Source organism: Rhinatrema bivittatum, chromosome 1, assembly GCF_901001135.1.
Source record: "Rhinatrema bivittatum chromosome 1, aRhiBiv1.1, whole genome shotgun sequence".
Taxonomy (NCBI): Eukaryota; Metazoa; Chordata; class Amphibia; order Gymnophiona; family Rhinatrematidae; genus Rhinatrema; species Rhinatrema bivittatum.
Window position 1 is genome coordinate 819,545,930 of NC_042615.1, and position 18,719 is coordinate 819,564,648.

The 18,719-nt window shown below is 45.3% G+C and overlaps 1 protein-coding gene across 3 annotated transcripts in view; it reads right to left on the reverse strand.

Moving 5' to 3' along the window:
• UNC13B (unc-13 homolog B) overlaps window positions 1-18,719 on the reverse strand; it is a 1,232,326-nt gene that overhangs the window by 1,178,174 nt on the left and 35,433 nt on the right. For all 3 annotated transcript variants that reach the window (XM_029581856.1, XM_029581857.1, XM_029581864.1), the window contains exons 2-3: window positions 17,479-17,508; window positions 1,184-1,283 (exon numbers count right to left, since the gene is read on the reverse strand). In XM_029581856.1, the coding sequence (XP_029437716.1) occupies window positions 1,184-1,283; window positions 17,479-17,508 (130 nt within the window). The remainder of the gene's footprint in view (window positions 1-1,183; window positions 1,284-17,478; window positions 17,509-18,719) is intronic.

Here is an 18,719-nt window from a genome sequence, read left to right on the forward strand (position 1 = left end):
AGCCTCTGGGCCTTCTGTTACCTTACACACTCTGCTCTGTGGCCTATCCAAACACCAAGAAGATCTCATGCTACTGATGCCAGTAATAACAGTGTCTATTCCCTAAGTAAACTTGATTAGTAGCAGTTAATGGACCTCTCCTCCAAGAACTTATCCAAACCTTTTTTGAATCCAGCTACAGTAATTGCAACCAAATCCTCTGGCAACAAATTCCAGAACTTAATTGTGCGTTGAGTGAAAAATAATTTTCTCCAATTAGTCTTAAACGTGCTACTTGCTAACTTCCTGGAATGTCCCCTAGTCCTTCTATTATCTGAAAGTGTAAATAACCGATTCATATCTACTTATTCAAGACCTCTATCATATCCCCCCACAGCTTCTGTGTTCTCTGTTGTCCTTGTCTAAGTCCTGCCCTAGTCTGCTTTATTTAGTCCTGCCCTTTTCTGGTCAGGTAGTGCCCTGCCTAGTCCAGTCCCCAATGCCCTGTCCACAGTTCCTTTATTGTTCCAGTATCCAATCCACAAATTCCTGTCTGTTCCAGTACCTACTGCACAGCTCCTCGCCTGTTTCAGTATCTAATCAACTCATCCCCTGTTCCAGTGTGTCTCTGCTCGCAACCTCCAGCCTGTGTCTGCCCTGCCTTGACCAGCTTATCCAACCTGTCCAGCTAAACCCTACTGGTCCCCAGAACCCAAGGGCTCAACCTGCAGGGGAGAGGGCAAGCTAGGCACAAGACATCCATTTCCAGCCCTGAGGTCCTGCCCTGCTCCTGAGAGGATATTCTCTGATCCCAGTGCAGTAGTAGCATCCTGTGCCTGAGCAGTAAAGACCTTTAGGCTTTTCTTCTTCAGAGACATTTTTTTTATGTGGTCAAGTTTACATGTATTATGAAAGCACATGTATATTTTCAGATGGATGAAAATCCATTTTGCTGCATTAGTTTGATTTATCTGGGTTAACTATTTTTACCTGCATAAAAGGAAACTAAGTCTTTGATAATGTACCCCAATTACAGAATTACAACTTTACCTACCACGTGAAAGATGTAGTGAAAGATGTAGTGCAAACATTTTTTAAGAAATCTTGGGCAGCTCCGTGTGAAAATTATGCATGAAATTAACTTTTTCATAACCTGCATTTTATGAATTTTCTAGAAACACAGTGCTTTTATTAGAATACTCACAACATGAAGTCTTGTTCCCAGCAAGGTTGGTCCCCCCTCACTGCAACCGTTGTGCTCTTCACATTTTGTACTTTAAGAGTCACATATGTGTTAAATTTATCTAGGAAAGACAAAATGTTATGGTGACAAAATGATTTACATACCTTTGAAAGGATTTTACATAGGAGAATCCACTCATGCAGTTGTTCACATTTAACTCCTCTCTCATCTAAATTCCAGTGTTTAAAATATTTCTAATAGAAAGATATTCAGTAGCTTGAGTAAAGCAAAATTGCTTATCTGTAATAGGTGTTATCCATAGACACCGGGGCAAATCAGTCAAACAAGTGGGGTGACATCATCTGCTAGCACTAACATGGATGTGCTCTGCCCTTGCGCAGAAAAAACCTCTAAGCATGCATGGGAGTTCCCGTGCACTAAATACCTGAGTCTCCTCAGTCTTTTCTACCAGATATACTTGAACTCTACATAGAGGAAGGTGGGACTGTGTAGCTCATTTGTCCAGCTGTCTATGAAGAACACATTTGTAACAGGTAAGCAACTTTGCTTCCTCTGTAGACAAGCAAGTCAATCAGCCACACAAATGAGGACTCAAGCAGAAAGCTGCTAATTGATTCTCTTTTCTTTTTGAAATCCAGAAAATGTAGAAGGTGGGAGAGCTGAAGGTGCCAGCTGAAGAGATTCTTAAGCATTGTTTGTCTAAATTAACTATCTTTGTAAGATTCCATTTCTAGACCATGTTTAACAAATGTGAACAGAGAAAGCAGAGTTGCTTACCTGTAACAGGTGTTCTCCCAGGACAGCAGGATGTAGTCCTCACATGTGGGCGACGTCATTGGATGGAGCCCTATCATGGAAAACTTTTCTATCAAAGTCTCTAGAACTTTTGACTGGCACACTGAGCATGCCCAGCTTGCCATAATCCCTGAGGCCACAGGGGTCTCCCTTCAGTCTCGTTTGTAGCAAAAGGTGCGAGCGAAAAAATAAAATAAAACGTTTCGGACCCAACTACATGGGGTGGCGGGTGGGTTTCGTGACGACTTATTCCTGCTGTCCTGGGAGAACACATGTTACAGGTAAGCAACTCTGCTTTCTCCAGGACAAGCAGGATGGTAGTCCTCACATGGGGGTGATTAGCAAGCTACAGGCTGACTCATATTTAACTTGGACCAACAGTGTACAATTTGTGCAACAGGCACAACAACTGGTGTACTGTTGGGGAAAATGAGGCAGCCTGAAAACCACAGTAGATTGGATGTGGAAGGAGTTGGGATTATACTGGAAATAAGTTCTTCATGACGGATTGTCCAAAGGCAGAGTCTTGGCGTCCTTCCGTGCCCAGGCAGTAATGTGCTGCAAATGTGTGAAGAGAGCGCCATGTTGCAGCTTTACAAATCTCAGCAATCGGTACTGAACGATAGTTTGCTACTGAGGTTGCCTTCACTCGTCCCTGGAGAAGGTGCCTGCTTTGTTATAGCAGAATTCAATACAGTCCGCTAACCAACTGGAGAGAGTTTGTTTGCCCACTGCAACTCCTGGTTTGTTTTTATTGAAAGAAACAAAAAGAGTTGGGTGGATTTCCTATGGACTGCAGTGCAGTCTAGGTAAAATGCAAGCACACGTTTACAGTCCAAGGTGCGTAAAACCTCTTACCCTGGTGAGAGTGGGGCCTTGGGAAAAAGGTGGGCAAGACTATAGACTGATTTAAGTGGAAGTCAGTAACCACCTTGGGAAGGAATTTAGGGTGAGTACGGAGGACCACTCGGTCATGTAGGAACCTTGTATAGGGTGAGTATGTGACAAGTACTTGTAACTCACTAACCCTTCTAGCAGATGTAATGGCTACTAGGAAGAGGACTTTCCATGTAAGAAATTTAACATCGCAGGAGTGCAAAGGCTCAAATGGGGAACGCATGAGTCTTGCAAGTACTAAGTTTAGGTCCCATTCGGTGATTGGTGGCCATAGAGGGGGCATAAGTTGTAGCAGGCCCCTCATAAACCAACTCACAAGGGGTTGCGCTGTAACCAGGGCATCCCCTACTCCCTTGTAGTATGCTAAAATGGCACTCAGGTGTACCCTCTCCGAGGAAGTCTGGAGACCTGAGTCTGAAAGGTGCTAGAGATAGTCTAATAGAGACGAAGTGGGGCAGGAAAAGGGGTCGATACCGTTTTGCGTGCACCATGTGGTAAACCTATTCCACTTAGAATAAGATTTCCTTGTGGAAGGCTTTCGTGAGGCTACAAGCACTTGAGAGACATCAGTTGAAATATTGAGTGGTTGCATGATCAAGCTTTCAACATCAAGGCTGTGAGGGATAGGGTCTGAAGGTTCAGATGGCGTAACATGCCTTGGTTCTGAGTTATGAGAGTGGGCTCTGTGCCCAGGCGAATGGGTTCTTTGATCGAGAGGTCGAGAAGTATGGGAAACCATACTTGTCAAGGCCAATACGGGGCTATGAGTCTCATTGACCCTTTGTCCTGTTGGAGTTCCACTAGAGTTTTGGCTATCAGCGGAATCGGGGGATGCACATATAGGAGGCCTGTGTTCCAGGGGCGAGCGAAAGTATCCATGGTTAACTTGTTTGTTGCCTGTGCAGGGAGCAGAATCTGTCCACTTTGTGATTCAGTTCAGATGCAAAGAAGTCTATTGTTGGTTGACCCCCAGCTTAGGAAGATTCTGATCCTTACCACAGGATCCAGAGACTACGCGTGGGGATGGAACTGTCGGCTGAGATGATCTGCTACTACATTCTGTATGCCTGCTAGATAAGTGGCCCGGAGATACATGGAGTGTGCAAGGGCCCAGGCCCAGACCTGCCCAGACCATATCTGGTAGAAAAGACTGAGGAGACTCAGGTATTTAGTGCACGGGAACTCCCATGCATGCTTAGAGGTTTATCTCCTCTTGGCAGAGGAGATAAAAGCCTGTGCCGCCCTGCTTGTTCAAGTACCACATTGCAACTGTGTTGTCAGTTTGTATGAGAACAATCTTGTGTGAAAGGTAGTCCTTGAACACATATAGGGCATAACGTGTAGCTCGAAGCTCTAGGAAGTTGATCTGAAATGTTGCTTCAAGTTTCATCCAAGTATCTTGAGTTTGAAGATTGTTCACGTGAGTTCCCCAACCCAAGTTGGAGGCATCTGTGGTTAAGGTCACTTGTGTAACTGGTTGCTAGAAGTGTAGACATGTTAACAAGTTGGCTTTGTTTGTCCACCAGAGAAGTGATTGATGTAGCTGGTGGGTTACATAAATATGGGTTGACAGAGGTTGAGTGGCTTAGAGCCACTGAGACTTCAAAGTCCATTGAGTTATTCTCATGGCCAAACTGGCCATAGGAGCGACATGGACCGTGGAAGCCATGTGGCCCAGCAACGTTAGGAACTGATGGGCTGAAGCTGTGTGTTTTGTAGTAGAGACATAGCTAGCTTGGAGAGTGTGTCTGCGCGGCGGTTGGGCAGGAAGGCCTTTGCCATTGTAATGTCCAAATCTACTCCGATGAAAGTCAGGAGGTGAGTGGAGTCAGGTGGGAGCTTTGGTAGTTGATGAGAAATCCCAACGAGAGTAGCAGATTGACAATGAGCTTGAGGGCATCGAGAGCTCCTTGCTTGGATTGGCTCTTGATGAGCCAGTCGTTCATGTAAGGAAAGACGTGTATGTTTTTCTTGCATAGATGGAACGCAGTCACTGCTAGGCACTTTGTAAATATACGGGGTGTTGTCCGAAAGGCAGGACCCAGTACTGAAAGTGTTAATGTCCCACTAGGAAACGCAGGTACTTGCGGTGATGTGGGAATATTGGAATGTGAGTGTAAGCGTCTTGAAGATCCAGAGAACAGAGCAAATCTCCTTTTTGCAGAAGGGGAAGCATGGTGCCCAAGGACACCATCCTGAATTTTTCTTTTTGTAGAAATTTGTTGAGATTGCAGAGGTCTAAGATGGAGAGGAGGCCACCTGATTTCTTTGGAATGAGAAAACAACGGAAGTAGAACCCTCTGCCGTGCTGTGCCCGGAGAACAGGTTCCACAGCCCTGGCGCCCAGAAGGGTGGACAGTTCTGACTCTAGAAGACTTGTGTGATCGTTTTGCATCCACAGAGGATTGGGTGGTGAGTTCGGGGGTACCATGAGGAAGTTTAGATGGTATCCCTGGATTATGATGGATATAATCCATTGGTCTATGGTAATGATGAGCCAGTTGGTTATGAAGTGGTGAATTCAACCTCCATCTGGCAAATCTGGATATGGATTTGTGGAGCACCTGCCGTTCTCTGGATAGATCTCAACATCCAGAGGCTTGGCCTGTTTGCGGTGGTGGCTGAGGACTGGATGTTTTAGGCTGTCTTGGATGTGCTCTCCGAGACGGCCTGGTTGGCCTCACGCGAGATGTAGGTAGGCATGGGCGATAAAATGGTTTTCTAGGGTCCCTTCTAGTGGATCTCCTTGCAGAGGAAGGGACCTCGGTAGTAACTGTAGATAATTGCCGCAGGGTCTCATTGTGGTCTTTTAGTTGAGCCAATGCGTCTTGTATCTTGTCTCTGAATAGGTCGTCACCTGTACATGGCAAATCATCAAGTCTGACTTGGACTTCAGGTCTCAAGTCAGATGCTTTCAGCCAGGCCCACCTCCTGGCACTGATTCCTGTTGCCGACAAGCGAGAAGCTGTTTCAAAGGAGTCGTAAGCAGCATGAACCTCATGCTTCCCAGCCTCAAGGCCTTTCTGTAGTATGGCGATGAGGCTACTGTTGGGAAAGTCAGCTATTCCCTGAACCTGCTTCCAGAGATTCCTTTGAATACCGTGTCATGTAAAGCAAAACTGCTTACCTTGTAATAGGTGTTATCCCAGGACAGCAGGATGTAGTCCTCACATATGGGTGACATCAGTAATGGAGCCGTATACGGAAAAACTTCTGTCAAAGTTTCTAGAAACTTTTGACTGGCACAGTGTGACCACTGAGCATGCTCGGCATGCCATGATATTCTCAGCTACAGGGGTCTCCCTTCAGTCTCGTTTGTAGCAATGAGCATTAGCCAAAAATAAAATAAAACTTATCGGACCCAACTCCGCGGGGTGGCGGGTGGGTTTCGTGAGGACTACATCCTTCTGTCCTGGGATAACACCTATTACAAGGTAAGCAATTTTGCTTTATCCCAGGACAAGCAGGATGCTAGTCCTCACATATGGATGATTAGCAAGCTACAGGCTGAGTCATCTTTGTAGTGGACCAACAGCGTACAACTTGTGCAACAGGCACAAAAACTGGTGTACTGTTGGGAATAATGAGGCAGCCTAAAATCACAAAAGGTTGGAAGTGGAAGGAGTTGGGTTTATACTGGAAACAAGTTATTTAAGACAAATTGTCCATAGGCTGAGTCTTGTCATCCTTCCTTGTCGAGACAGTAGTGAGCCGCAAATGTGTGAAGGGAACTCCATGTTGCGGCCTTACATATGTCAGCTATTGGCACTGAACGGTAGTGTGCTATTGAAGTTGGCATTGCTCTTACTGTAGTGCGCCTTTACTTGCCTCTGGAGAGGAAGGCCTTTCTCATAGCAAAACTGTATGCAATCTGCAAGCCAATTGGATAGAGTTTGCTTGCCTACTGCTTTCCCAGGTTTGTTTGGATCAAAAGAAACGAAGAGCTGGTTGGATTTCCTATGGGCTGTAGTGCAATCTAAGTAGTATGCAGTCCAAGGTGTGTAAAGCCCTCTCTCCTTGATGAGAGTGTGGTTTCGGGAAGAAAGTAGGCAAGATGATGGATTGATTCAAATGGAATTCCGTAACAACTTTAGGAAGAAATTTTGGGTGTGTACGGAGTACCACTCGATCATGTAGGAATTTTGTGTAGGGTGAGTATGTGACAAGTGCTTGTAACTCACTAACCCTTCTTGCTGATGTGATGGCTATTAAGAAAATAGTCTTCCAAGTGAGAAATTTAACAGCACAGGAATCCATGGGTTCAAAAGGAGAACGCATGAGCCTCGTTAGGACCACATTAAGCTCCCATTGTGTGAGCGGGGGTCGATGTGGCGATTTCAGCTGAATTAAACCTCTCATAAATCTAACTAGGGGTTGTACTGATATTGGTGCATCCCCAATGGTATTGTAATAAGCTGAGATTGCACTTAAATGTACCCTTACAGATGATATCTGGAGACCAGAGTCTGAGAGGTGCCACAGATAGTCTAATAAAGATGATGTAGTGCAGTAAAAAGGATCAACACTGTTTTGTGTGCACCACGCGGTAAACCTTTTCCATTTTGCACGATAGTTCTTTCGTGTGAAGGGTTTATGTGAAGCTACAAGCACTTGAGAGACATTAGTTGAAAGATTGAGAGGTTGTAGAATCAAGCTTTCAACATCCATGCGTGAAGGATAGGGATTGAATGTTGGGATGACACAACCTGCCCTGATCCTGAGATGAGTGTGTGCTGTGCCCAGGCAAACTGGTTCCTTGATCGAGAAGTATTGGAAACCATACTTGTCGAGGCCAATATGGGGCAATGAGTATCATGGACCCTTTGTCCAGTTGTAGCTTCACTAGAGTTTTGGTTATTAGCGGTATCGGAGGATACAGTAGAAGAGCTTTTAAATAAATAAATACACATACAGAAGGCCTGAATTCCAGTGGTGAGCAAAGGCGTCACTGGGTAAGCGGTTTTTCTGCTTGAACAGGGAGCAATAATTGGCTACTTTGTAATTCACTTGTGATACAAAGAGGTCTATTGTTGGGTGGCCCCCAACTGTGGAAGATCTTGGTTACCACTTCTGGATCCAGAGACCACTTGTGAGGTTGGAATTGACGACTGAGGCAATCTGCCACTACGTTGTGAATGCCTGCCAGATAAGTAGCCCATAAAAGTATTGCGTGTGTCAGGGCCCACATTCTCCACTAACTGCAAGGGCTGCTCATCAAGGGCAATCATTTCCCCAATGGTCCTGGTTAGAACTTTTGAGGCTGCCTGCCTCCTACCCCGGGATAGTGTTACCGCACTCCACCCCATTTCCTCCATGGTGGGTTGTCGCTTCTGCCACATGTCACGGGGTTGCTGGCCTGCCACCTGACTGCTAGAAGGGGATGAGAGTGTGGGCGGACTCTGCTGCTTTTTAACCACTGCACACTGCTACGAAGGGGTCCCTCGACTGGTACTGCCACCATCCCCAGATGGCAGTAATCTTGTTGGGTGTTGCCTCTTCATATGATGGCTCATGCCAAAATTAGATAGATATCCCATTTGCTTGCCTCTGCTAATATCCCTGGCACAGTAATTACACCGAGCAAAACGCGGGTCTTCCATTACTTTAAAGTGTCTCCAGATCACAGATGTCTTTCGTGATCCTCACCTCTCTAAAGCCTTGGGGGTAGAAGCTGCCACTGGAGCTAAGGTAGTGGGTGCACCCTGAGAAGCAATGCCAGGGGCCTCAGTCACCCTCTGTGCCTGTGCTGACTGCTCTTCCTCCTCCTCCTCCGTTTCATCTCTCCCCTGCTGCACTGAAGTGGAGGCTAAGACCGGACTAACTGATCCCCCTGAAGATTCGTCACCTATTACTTCTTCCGTTTCTGATGAGAATCCCACACAAGATGATTCTTCATCTGAATCAGAAGCAAACAGTGACTGCCCTACCTTGTCAATGCTAAGTGTTAGTCGAGACTTCTGTCCCCCTGCTGCTTTTGGGTGTCGACATTTTGTCTGGCATGACTGCCTCCCCTTCCCTCACCTCCAAAACTACAGGGCCAGAAACATGTGGTGGCGATGGCGATGCATCATGGTCAGATTTCATTTTTTTCCGTGATGGAACTGCCAGCCCCTACAAAGAGTTTAGATTGCGACAGGTGCCTTTTTAACTTTAATGGGGGAGTTGCACTAGTGTCTTTTGAAGTGCCTCCTCTGCCAGTCCCAATCAGTCGACTACATCTAGCTTTCCCTGACATTATGGATTTAATGTCACTGAGTAGTGCCTACCCACTACCCACTGCCCACTGTCACGGTGCCTTGCTATGCACTAATGTAAGGTGTTTGGTGCGCACACAGAAGCTGCTTGCTTGTAAGCACAAAAGAGGCAGACTGGGGATTTCACTGCACAGACCGTCCCAATAATAAAGCAAAATTGCTTACCTTGTAATAGGTGTTATCCCAGGACAGCAGGATGTAGTCCTCACATATGGGTGACGTCATTCACGGAGCCCTTAAGCGGGAAAAACTTCTGGCAAAGTTTCTAGAAGCTTTTAACTGGCTGCCTGAGGCTACTGAGCATGCCCGGCATGCCATGATATTCCCTGCCACAGGGGTCTCACTTCAGTCTTGTATGTAGCAATAAGCGTTAACAAAATAAAATAATAAAGTCTGAGGCCCAACTCCGCAGGGTGGCGGGTGGGTTCCGTGAGGACTACATCCTGCTGTCCTGGGATAACACCTATTACAAGGTAAGCAATTTTGCTTTATCCCAGGACAAGCAGGATGCTAGTCCTCACATATGGGTGATTAGCAAGCTAGAGGCTGAGTCATTGTCCATGCAGGTAGCAGCAATGCATTGTTGAGGAAATGAGTCAGCCGACGATCACAGTAGGTTGGTTGTAGAAGGAGTTGGGATTAAATTGGAAACAAATTCTTTAAGACAGATTGTCCATAGGCTGAATCTTGTCGTCCTTCCTTGTCCAAACAGTAATGAGCTGCAAAGGTGTGAAGAGAACTCCATGTTGCTGCTTTACAAATGTCAATGATTGGCACTGAGCGAAAATGTGCTACTGAGGTTGACATTGCTCTTACTGAATGTGCCTTTACTCGCCCTTGGAGAGGAAGGCCTGCTTTTTCATAGCAAAACTGTATGCAATCTGCTAACCAATTGGATAGAGTATGCTTTCCCACTGCTTTACCTGGCTTATTTGGATCATAAGAGACAAAAAGCTGATTGGATATTCTGAGGGACGTAGTGCGATTCAAATAAAAAGACAATGCACGTTTACAGTCCAAAGTGTGTAAAGCTCTTTCCCCTTGGTGAGAGTGAGGCCTTGGAAAGAATGTGGGTAGAACTATTGTTTGATTTAAGTGGAATTCCGTAACTACCTTAGGAAGGAATTTTGGGTGTGTTCGGAGAACCACTCTGTCATGGAGAAACTTTGTATAAGGTTCATACGTGACAAGTGCTTGTAACTCACTAACTCTTCTAGCTGACGTAATGGCTATGAGGAAAATAGTTTTCCATTTGAGAAATTTAAGATCACAGGAATCTATGGGTTCGAAAGGAGAACGCATTAATCCTGTTAAGACCAGATTCAGGTCCCATTGTGTGACTGGAGGCCGAATTGGTGGTTTAAGGTGAGTTAGACCTCTCATGAATCTGCTGACGAGAGGTTGTGTGGATATAGGTGCATCTCCCATCTTGTTATGATAAGCTGCGATTGCACTCAAATGTACTCTGATTGATGATGTCTGAAGACCAGAGTCAGATAGATAGTACAAATAGTCTAGAAGAGAAGTTGTGGGGCAAGTGAAAGGATCAATATTATTTTGTCTGCACCACAAAGTGAACCTTTTCCATTTGAAAGAATAATTCTTTCGTGTGGAAGATTTGCGTGAGGTATAAGTACTTGAGAAACATTGGTTGAAAGATTGAGTGGTTGTAGGATTAAGCTTTCAACATCCATGCAGTCAGGGATAGGGATTGGAGGTTGGGATGTCGCAACCGACCCTGATCCTGAGTGATGAGATTGGGAGCTACTCCCAGGCGTATTGGATCCCTGACTGAAAGGTCTAGCAGTGTGGGAAACCATACTTGTCGAGGCCAATACGGGGCTATGAGTATCATGGACCCCTTGTCCTGTTGTAGCTTCTCCATAGTCTTGGTGATAAGCGGTATTGGAGGATATGCATATAGTAGGCCTGAGTTCCAAGGGCGAGCAAAAGCGTCCTTGGCTGGCTGGTTCTTCTGTTTGTGTAGAGAACAGAAGTTGTCCAGTTTGTGGTTCAGATGCGACGCAAAGAGGTCTGTTGTTGGTTGTCCCCAACGTTGGAATATTTTGGTCGCTATTGAGGGATTCAGAGACCACTCGTGTGGTTGAAACTGGCGACTGAGTCGGTCTGCTAGGACATTTTGAATCCCTGCTAGATAAGTAGCCTGTAGGAACATTGAGTGAGTCAAGGCCCAGTCCCAAATTTGTGCAGCTTCTTGACAAAGGAGATACAAGCCCGTACCTCCCTGTTTGTTGATGTACCACATGGCTACCGTATTGTCTGTCTGGATCAGCACAGTTTTGTGTGAAAGGCAGTCCTTGAACGCATGCAGCGTATAACGTATAGCTCGAAGTTCCAGAAAATTGATTTGATATGTGGCTTCGAGTTTTGTCCAAGTTCCTATGTTGTGAGCTGTATGTATGTATGTGAGCTCCCCACCCTAAGGTGGATGCATCTGTAGTTAATGTTATCTGAGGGACTGGTTTTTGGAAGGGTAGGCCCTTGCGCAAATTGTCCTTGATTGTCCACCAATGTAGCGAAGAGCGTAGTTGGTGGGTTACTTGGATTTGATAATGTAGTGGTTCAATGGCTTGGATCCATTGTGATCGAAGAGTCCATTGGGTTAGTCGCATGGCTAATCTTGCCATAGGAGTGACGTGAACCGTTGAAGCCATGTGGCCTAGTAAGATTAGAAACTGATGAGCTGTCGCTTGTCGTTGTATGGAAATTGAGTACGCCAACTGGGACAGCATGACTGCACGATCTTCTGGAAGAAAAGCTTGTGCAATGTCTGTGTTTAATTCTGCTCCTATGAATTGGAGTAGATGAGAAGGGTTCAGGTGGGATTTTTGATAATTGATGAGGAATCCCAGTTTGTGAAGTAACTTTATTGTGTAATGTAGGGAAGTTACTGCTCCTTGTTGTGACTGACTTTTTTATTATCCAATCGTCGAGATAAGGAAAAACATGAACACCTTGTTTGTGCAAATGTCCTGCTATCACTGCCAGGCATTTGGTGAATACTCTGGGAGCTGAAGCTAGGCCGAATGGCAGCACTCTGTATTGGAAATGCTGATGTCCCACTGTGAATCGCAGATACTTGCGATGAGGCGGGAATATAGGAATGTGAGTGTATGCATCTTGAAGATCCAGAGAACAAAGCCAATCTCCCTTTTGAATTAGTGGAAGCATGGTGCCTAGGGACACCATCCTAAATTTTTCTTTTCTTAGGAATTTGTTGAGATTTCTGAGATCTAGAATGGGACGTAGGCCTCCGGTTTTCTTTGGAATGAGGAAATACCGGGAATAGAATCTTCTTCCCTTCTGAGTGTGTGGTACATGTTCCACCGCTTTTGATTTCTGAAGAGCAGATAATTCTGTTTGTAACTGAGGTATGTGATTGAGATTGGAGTTTTGTGGTGGAAACTCCTGAGGGAGAGATAAGAAATCTAGGCGGTAGCCTTGATGAACAATGGAGAGGACTCAATGATCTGTTGTAATGTTTGTCCATTCTTTGTAAAAATGGGAAATTCTTCCTCCAACTGGCAATTTGGGATAAGGATTGGGCAGTTGGCTCTGCACTCTGGGATGTGTTTCAAAAACCCGAGGTGGAAGCTGTTTGAGGAGGTGGCTGTGGCCTCGCAGACCGCTGTTGTCTTTGTTGAGGTCGTTGTTGAGACCTTGGAGGTCTTGACCTAGAGGGCTGAGGGTAATACCTCCTTGGTCGGTAAAAGGGACTTTTAGTCTCCCTGCGTGGTGGCCTGCGTGTTGCATGAGTTGCAGTGTCGTGAGGTAAGGTGGATAACTGCTTCAATGTTTCTGAATGTTCCCGAAGCTGGGCCACGGCATCTTGCACCTTGGTGCCAAACAAGTTGTCTCCTTGACAAGGTAGGTCAACTAATTTGTCTTGGACTTCAGGGCGTAAATCTGAAGCCTTTAGCCAGGCCCACCTTCTTGCACTGATGCCGGATGCAGCTGTTCTTGATGATGTTTCGAAAGCATCATAGGCTGCCCTTACCTCATGCTTACCTGCATCTAGTCCCTTTTGAACAATTTGCTGTGCTGCCTCTTGTTGTTGCTGAGGCAGGGATGGTAGAAACTCTTTGATTTGTTTCCAGAGATTTCTCTGGTGCTGCGTCATATAAAGCTGATATGCAGCAATCTTTGAGTTCAGCATGGCTCCTTGGTAGATTTTTCTGCCCATTAAATCTAAAAATCTACTGTCTTTCCCTGGAGGGATTGAGGCATGTGTTTTGGATCTGCGGGATTTTTTCTGGGCAGATTCTACCACCAGGGAGTTGTGAGGGAGTTGAGGTTTCTCAAATCCTGGTGCTGTTTGAACAAGATAAGTGGAGTCTACTCTCCTGTTTACAGCAGGGGTTGTACAAGGGTGTTCCCATATTCTCTGCTGAAGCTGTAAAAGCACTTCATGCACTGGAATGGCTAAATTGTGTTTAGGAGGATTAACAAATTGTAGTATTTCAAGGGTTTGTTGCCTCTCATCTCTTTCAGCCTGGAGTTGGAAGGGTATGGACTCAGACATTTCCTGAATAAAAGAGGAAAATGAAAGGTCCTCTGGAGGTGACTGCTTTTTTGCTTGAGGTGGAGTATTCTCAGATAAAAAAATCCTCTGAGGAATGCTCTGATTCTGTGTCTGACCATGTGTCTGACGTAGGTTGGTATTGAGGAGGTTCCAGCCTTTTAGATGGGGGAACTCCTGAAGGTCCTTGTAAGGGATCTTGAGGATCTGGTGAACCCTCTCTGTCCTCATCCTCTATTTCCTCTTCCTCTTGATCAGGTCCTATGGGCAAGGATGCTAAAAGGTCTTGGTACCTTTTAGTGAGGATGCTATGTAGTCTTGCTTCAGAAGTAGAAGTATCTGGAGCTGGAATGGAAGAATGTTTAAATTTTCCTGATGATTTTTTTGCTGTAGATGTCTTTTCTGGTACTGGTGTTCTAGTTGGTGCCAGAGTGTACAGAGACATCGATTGTGCAGCAGCTGGAATCGATGAAGTTTGGAATGTGAACATCGAGATTGGGATCATCGATGAAATGGGCCTAGAAGTCATCGTGGTCATCGAGCTTTTTGTTAGTATCGATGTCATCGATGGGTCTTGTAATGCGAATGGGACTGTCATCGAAGAAGTAGTGAACAGCATCGATGAAGTCATCGCTGGCATTGGCGTTGATGGAGTCGCCGGCATCGGCTGGGCAGCCGGTATCGAGGTTGAAAACATCGGCGATTCTGCCGGCATCGACAGGGTTGTTGGCATCGATACGGCAGTCGGCATCGACATAGTTGTCGGCATCGACTGGGCGGTCGGCATCGACTCGGCAGTCGGCATCGAGACTGTGGTCGGCATCGGCGATGACGCCGGTATTTGATTTTGCAGGGCATCGGTGACTATCTGTTTGATTAACGTAGTTAAGTCTGCAATCGATGTCGATGGTATCGATTCCTGCACCGATGTTACGGAGGCCGATGAAAGCTTTTGTTTTTTAGGGACCGGTTCCCCCGGCGGTGGTAGCGGCGGAATGGAACGGTGCCGTCGGTGTTTATGCTTGGAACGTGGTTCAGATACAGACCTTGTCGATGACGCGGAGGGTGTTGGAGAGGAGGCATCCCCCGAGCCCTCCGGAAGTCTTTTCTTGATTAAGATCTTTTTTGTAAGGCCTACCAATGACGATTTTGTAGAAGTCATTGGAGATGGCCCTGCTTGGATTTGAAATATTTGTGCCATTTTTTCTTGGCGGAGTTTCCTGCCTTTCACCGTCATTTCCTGGCACTGTGAACAGGCGGCGATGTCGTGGTCTCCACCAAGGCACCGAACGCATTCGACATGCGGGTCCGTTATGGACATTGTTCGGTTGCAGGCCGGACACTTTTTGAAGCCTGAAGTCTTTTCCATCGACATCCGTCGATGAAGGATGGATATTTTTTCTTAGCGAAAAAAGTATGGTTTATCACCAGCCGGTGACAAAGCGAGTGAGACCCGTAAAGGGCAAATATTTTTCTAATTTTTTGTAGTTGTGAGGAGAACCTCACAGGGCTCCTGTGAACCGCGATGTATTTAGCAGCGCGGAAAAAAGAAGACTGAAGTGAGACCCCTGTGGCAGGGAATATCATGGCATGCCGGGCATGCTCAGTAGCCTCAGGCAGCCAGTTAAAAGCTTCTAGAAACTTTGCCAGAAGTTTTTCCCGCTTAAGGGCTCCGTGAATGACGTCACCCATATGTGAGGACTAGCATCCTGCTTGTCCTGGGATAAAGTTCAGTCTGTTAAACTACCCACTGCAGCCCAGTGCACAGAGAGACTGTGACTTGAATTTAAAAAACTCAGTTTAAAAAAGCAGGAATTTTTGGCACACCAGGAAAATGGATGAAAATCTCTCTCCCAGCCAGCCACAACACCCTAATGGTGATTGCTAGCAGCTTCTCTCCCTGGCACAGCATCTCAGTCAGATCACCTAAATAAACTGCTTGAAACAAACAGAAACAGGACTAGCTGGCACTGCAGCAAAATAAAAAATAGATTTTTCTCTCTTTAGTCTTTACTAACTACTACTAGCCTATCTCTCAGTACAGCAGCCTCCTTACACAAACCCCACCTCCCCATACCACCGCTGTAAAGTAAGTGCATGGTTCTCCTCGTGCTGATGTATATATAGTGCTGGCTCATCAATAAAATCCACAGAGAGCACTGAATGACAGCGCGGTTGGCTGCATTCAGTGCATTTCACAAAATGTCAGCGCTGATACACTGCATTCAATGCGTTTCGCCTGTAAGTCAGTGACTCACAGGAAAGGGTCAGACAGGTCGGCATGGATACCGGAATGTAGGATATGGGCGCTGCCATTTTGTGAAATCATAGCTAGCTAATGGGGGCGAAGAAAAGCACGTGCCGCGGGACGCACCGAATTAGACAGATAATAAGTTATATACGTGGGGAGTCGCGATGCGTTTCGCCTCCCCACATATATAACGAAAAGTGTAATATACATTGTGGATCGCCAATAAGGTGAAAACGATTGCACACCCCTAATGTGAGGATGCTAGCCTGTATGAAGGGATTGTATGTGTGTGAAACAAAGCCTGTGTGAAGGAGTGCATGAGAGAGAGACATAGGTAGCCTGTGTGAGGGTGTATGTGTGAGAGAGAAAGAGAGCTTGTGTGGGTGTGTATGCAAGAAAGAGGGCCCTGTATAAGGGGATGTGTATGTGTGTGCGCAAGAGAGTGAGGGAGCCTGTATGAGTGTGTGTATGTGTGTGAGAGAGGGAGGGACAGAGGGAACCTGTGTGAAGGGCAGTACTGAGAACGGGGTCTAACTCTGGGACTGGCAAGAGTGTGGAAGAGGTTGAACCTAGAGATAGAGGGGAGAGATACTGGCAGGTGGAGGAGTTGAGGCCTGAGAGGGCAAAGTGGCCAGGGGAGTAGGGAGAGCGAGTGGAAGGGACACCCTTACAGTGAATTTCTATGGAAATTCTGCTCAAAATATTTAAAATTCTGCATCTTTAAGTAATAACCTTTTTCTGTTATTGTCACGGTGCCTTGCTATGCACTAATGTAAGGTGTGTGGTACGCACACAGACGCTGCTTGCTTGTAAGCACAAAAGAGGCAGACTGGGCTCTTGACTGCACAGACCGACCCAAACATAAGTCATGATAATGGTCCTGTGAAAATCTTTTTATATTTCATAAATATGGAACACAAGAAATGAGGGACTGTTGGAGGACAATTTTCAAAGCCATTTAACCTGGCAGATGTCTTCCTCTGCCAGAGGCAAATAGCATGTGTACCTATTTTCAAAAATATACAAACTATTTTACTCCTCCAATACCCACATGCGTTTTTTGAAAATTAGCATAAAGGGCACTAAAGCAGCATGTGCTTTACAAGTAGCTTGTGTGGGTGTGTATGCAATAAAGAGGGCCCTGTATAAGGGGATGTGTGTGTGTGCGCGATTGAGTGAGGGAGCCTGTATGAGAGTGTGTATATGTGAGAGAGGGAGTGACAGAGGGAGCCTGTGTGAAGGGCAGTACTGAGAACGGGGTCTAACTCTGGGACTGGCAATAGAGTGGAAGAGGTTGAACCTAGAGGTGGAGGGGAGAGATACTGGCAGGTGGAGGAGTCGGGGCCTGAAAATTACTTCTTGTATAATTACTTATAATATGCTTTTCTATCTGCATTATTCTAATTCCAAATAAGATTCTAATACCAGAGAATTCATCTATGTAAACTTAAAACCTGGTGCTATTATCCTCCAATTTTAATTTGATATTTTATCCATATGTTCACCTAAATATTAATGAATTTAATTTTAGGAAAATAAAGCAAGAAAAACTTCTTACCTGGAGATCCCTGTAAATTTGCTTTTTTGACTGTAAAAGAAAAAATATTGAATGCTTTTAATCAGAATTTAATATAATTTATTAAGTTGTATATAAACATTAAATTCTGCACTGTATTTTAAAAGATAAACAGAAGAAATGCCATGCCACAGCCCTCAAGTGGAGAAACTCCAGACATCAATCACAACAAACTATTCAAGGTACAAAAAACCTCAGATGAAGCAAAATTTATTTCTTACTGCAATAGCTATGGATTTTAAGAGGAAGAAAGGTACTTTGATTGTATTTCAATTTGGCTGTTCTAGGGAGCATGTTCTCAATTCTTTATTGTACTTTCAAAAGACTTGCTATTTAACAAGAGTATTCATTTAACTCCACCCAAAAATCCAGTGACACCACAACCTTCATGCTTATTCCTGAGATACAGGCCTATTCAATATAAAGTACGGGAAAGCTGGCTCTCCGAGTTGAGCACCCGCTCTCCCAACGTGCGCCCAGGCACCTCTCCTGGGCGCGCGATTCTCTATTTAAATTAGGACCCGCGCTAATAAAGAGACACTAGGGACACTTGCGTGTCCCTAACGCCTCCTTATTAGCGGAAGCAGCGGCTGTCAGCAGGTCCGACAACCGATGCTTAATTTAACCGGCGTCTGTTCTCGAACCCGCTGACAGCCACGGGTTTGGAAAACAGATGCTGGCAAAATTGAGCATCCGTTTTCGAACTCGCTGACTTGGTGGGCATATTTTTTTGAGGGGAAGTTTTTTTTTAATTTTTGGGACCTCCAGCTTAATATCGCTATGATATTAAGTCGGAGGGTGTACAGAAAAGCAGTTTTTTCATGCACTATTACCCCTTACAGTATATGGATAATAATAGTGCGTCTAAAATGAGCGGCCAAACAGGGGCTAAAATGTGTGCTCGGCTGAGCGCACCGTTCTGTTTCAGCCTGATAGAAAATTAAGAAACAAAAGGACAATAACACTCCACACAATACTGTATATCTCTAGTAAAAGTTACACCTAATACAATATATTGAGATATCAACTGCTAAAAGTCTATTAATATTTCATGAGAAGCAGACATTAAAAAGATGTCTAGATTTGTTAGACATAGGCAGACACTGCATTAATACATATACTGTTTTATTCCAGCTGTCAATGAGAAGCAGCTAACAAAAACAGAATATAAGGCAACTCAAACACCCACCATAACTTTGACTCAATGGTATCATATAGTAACA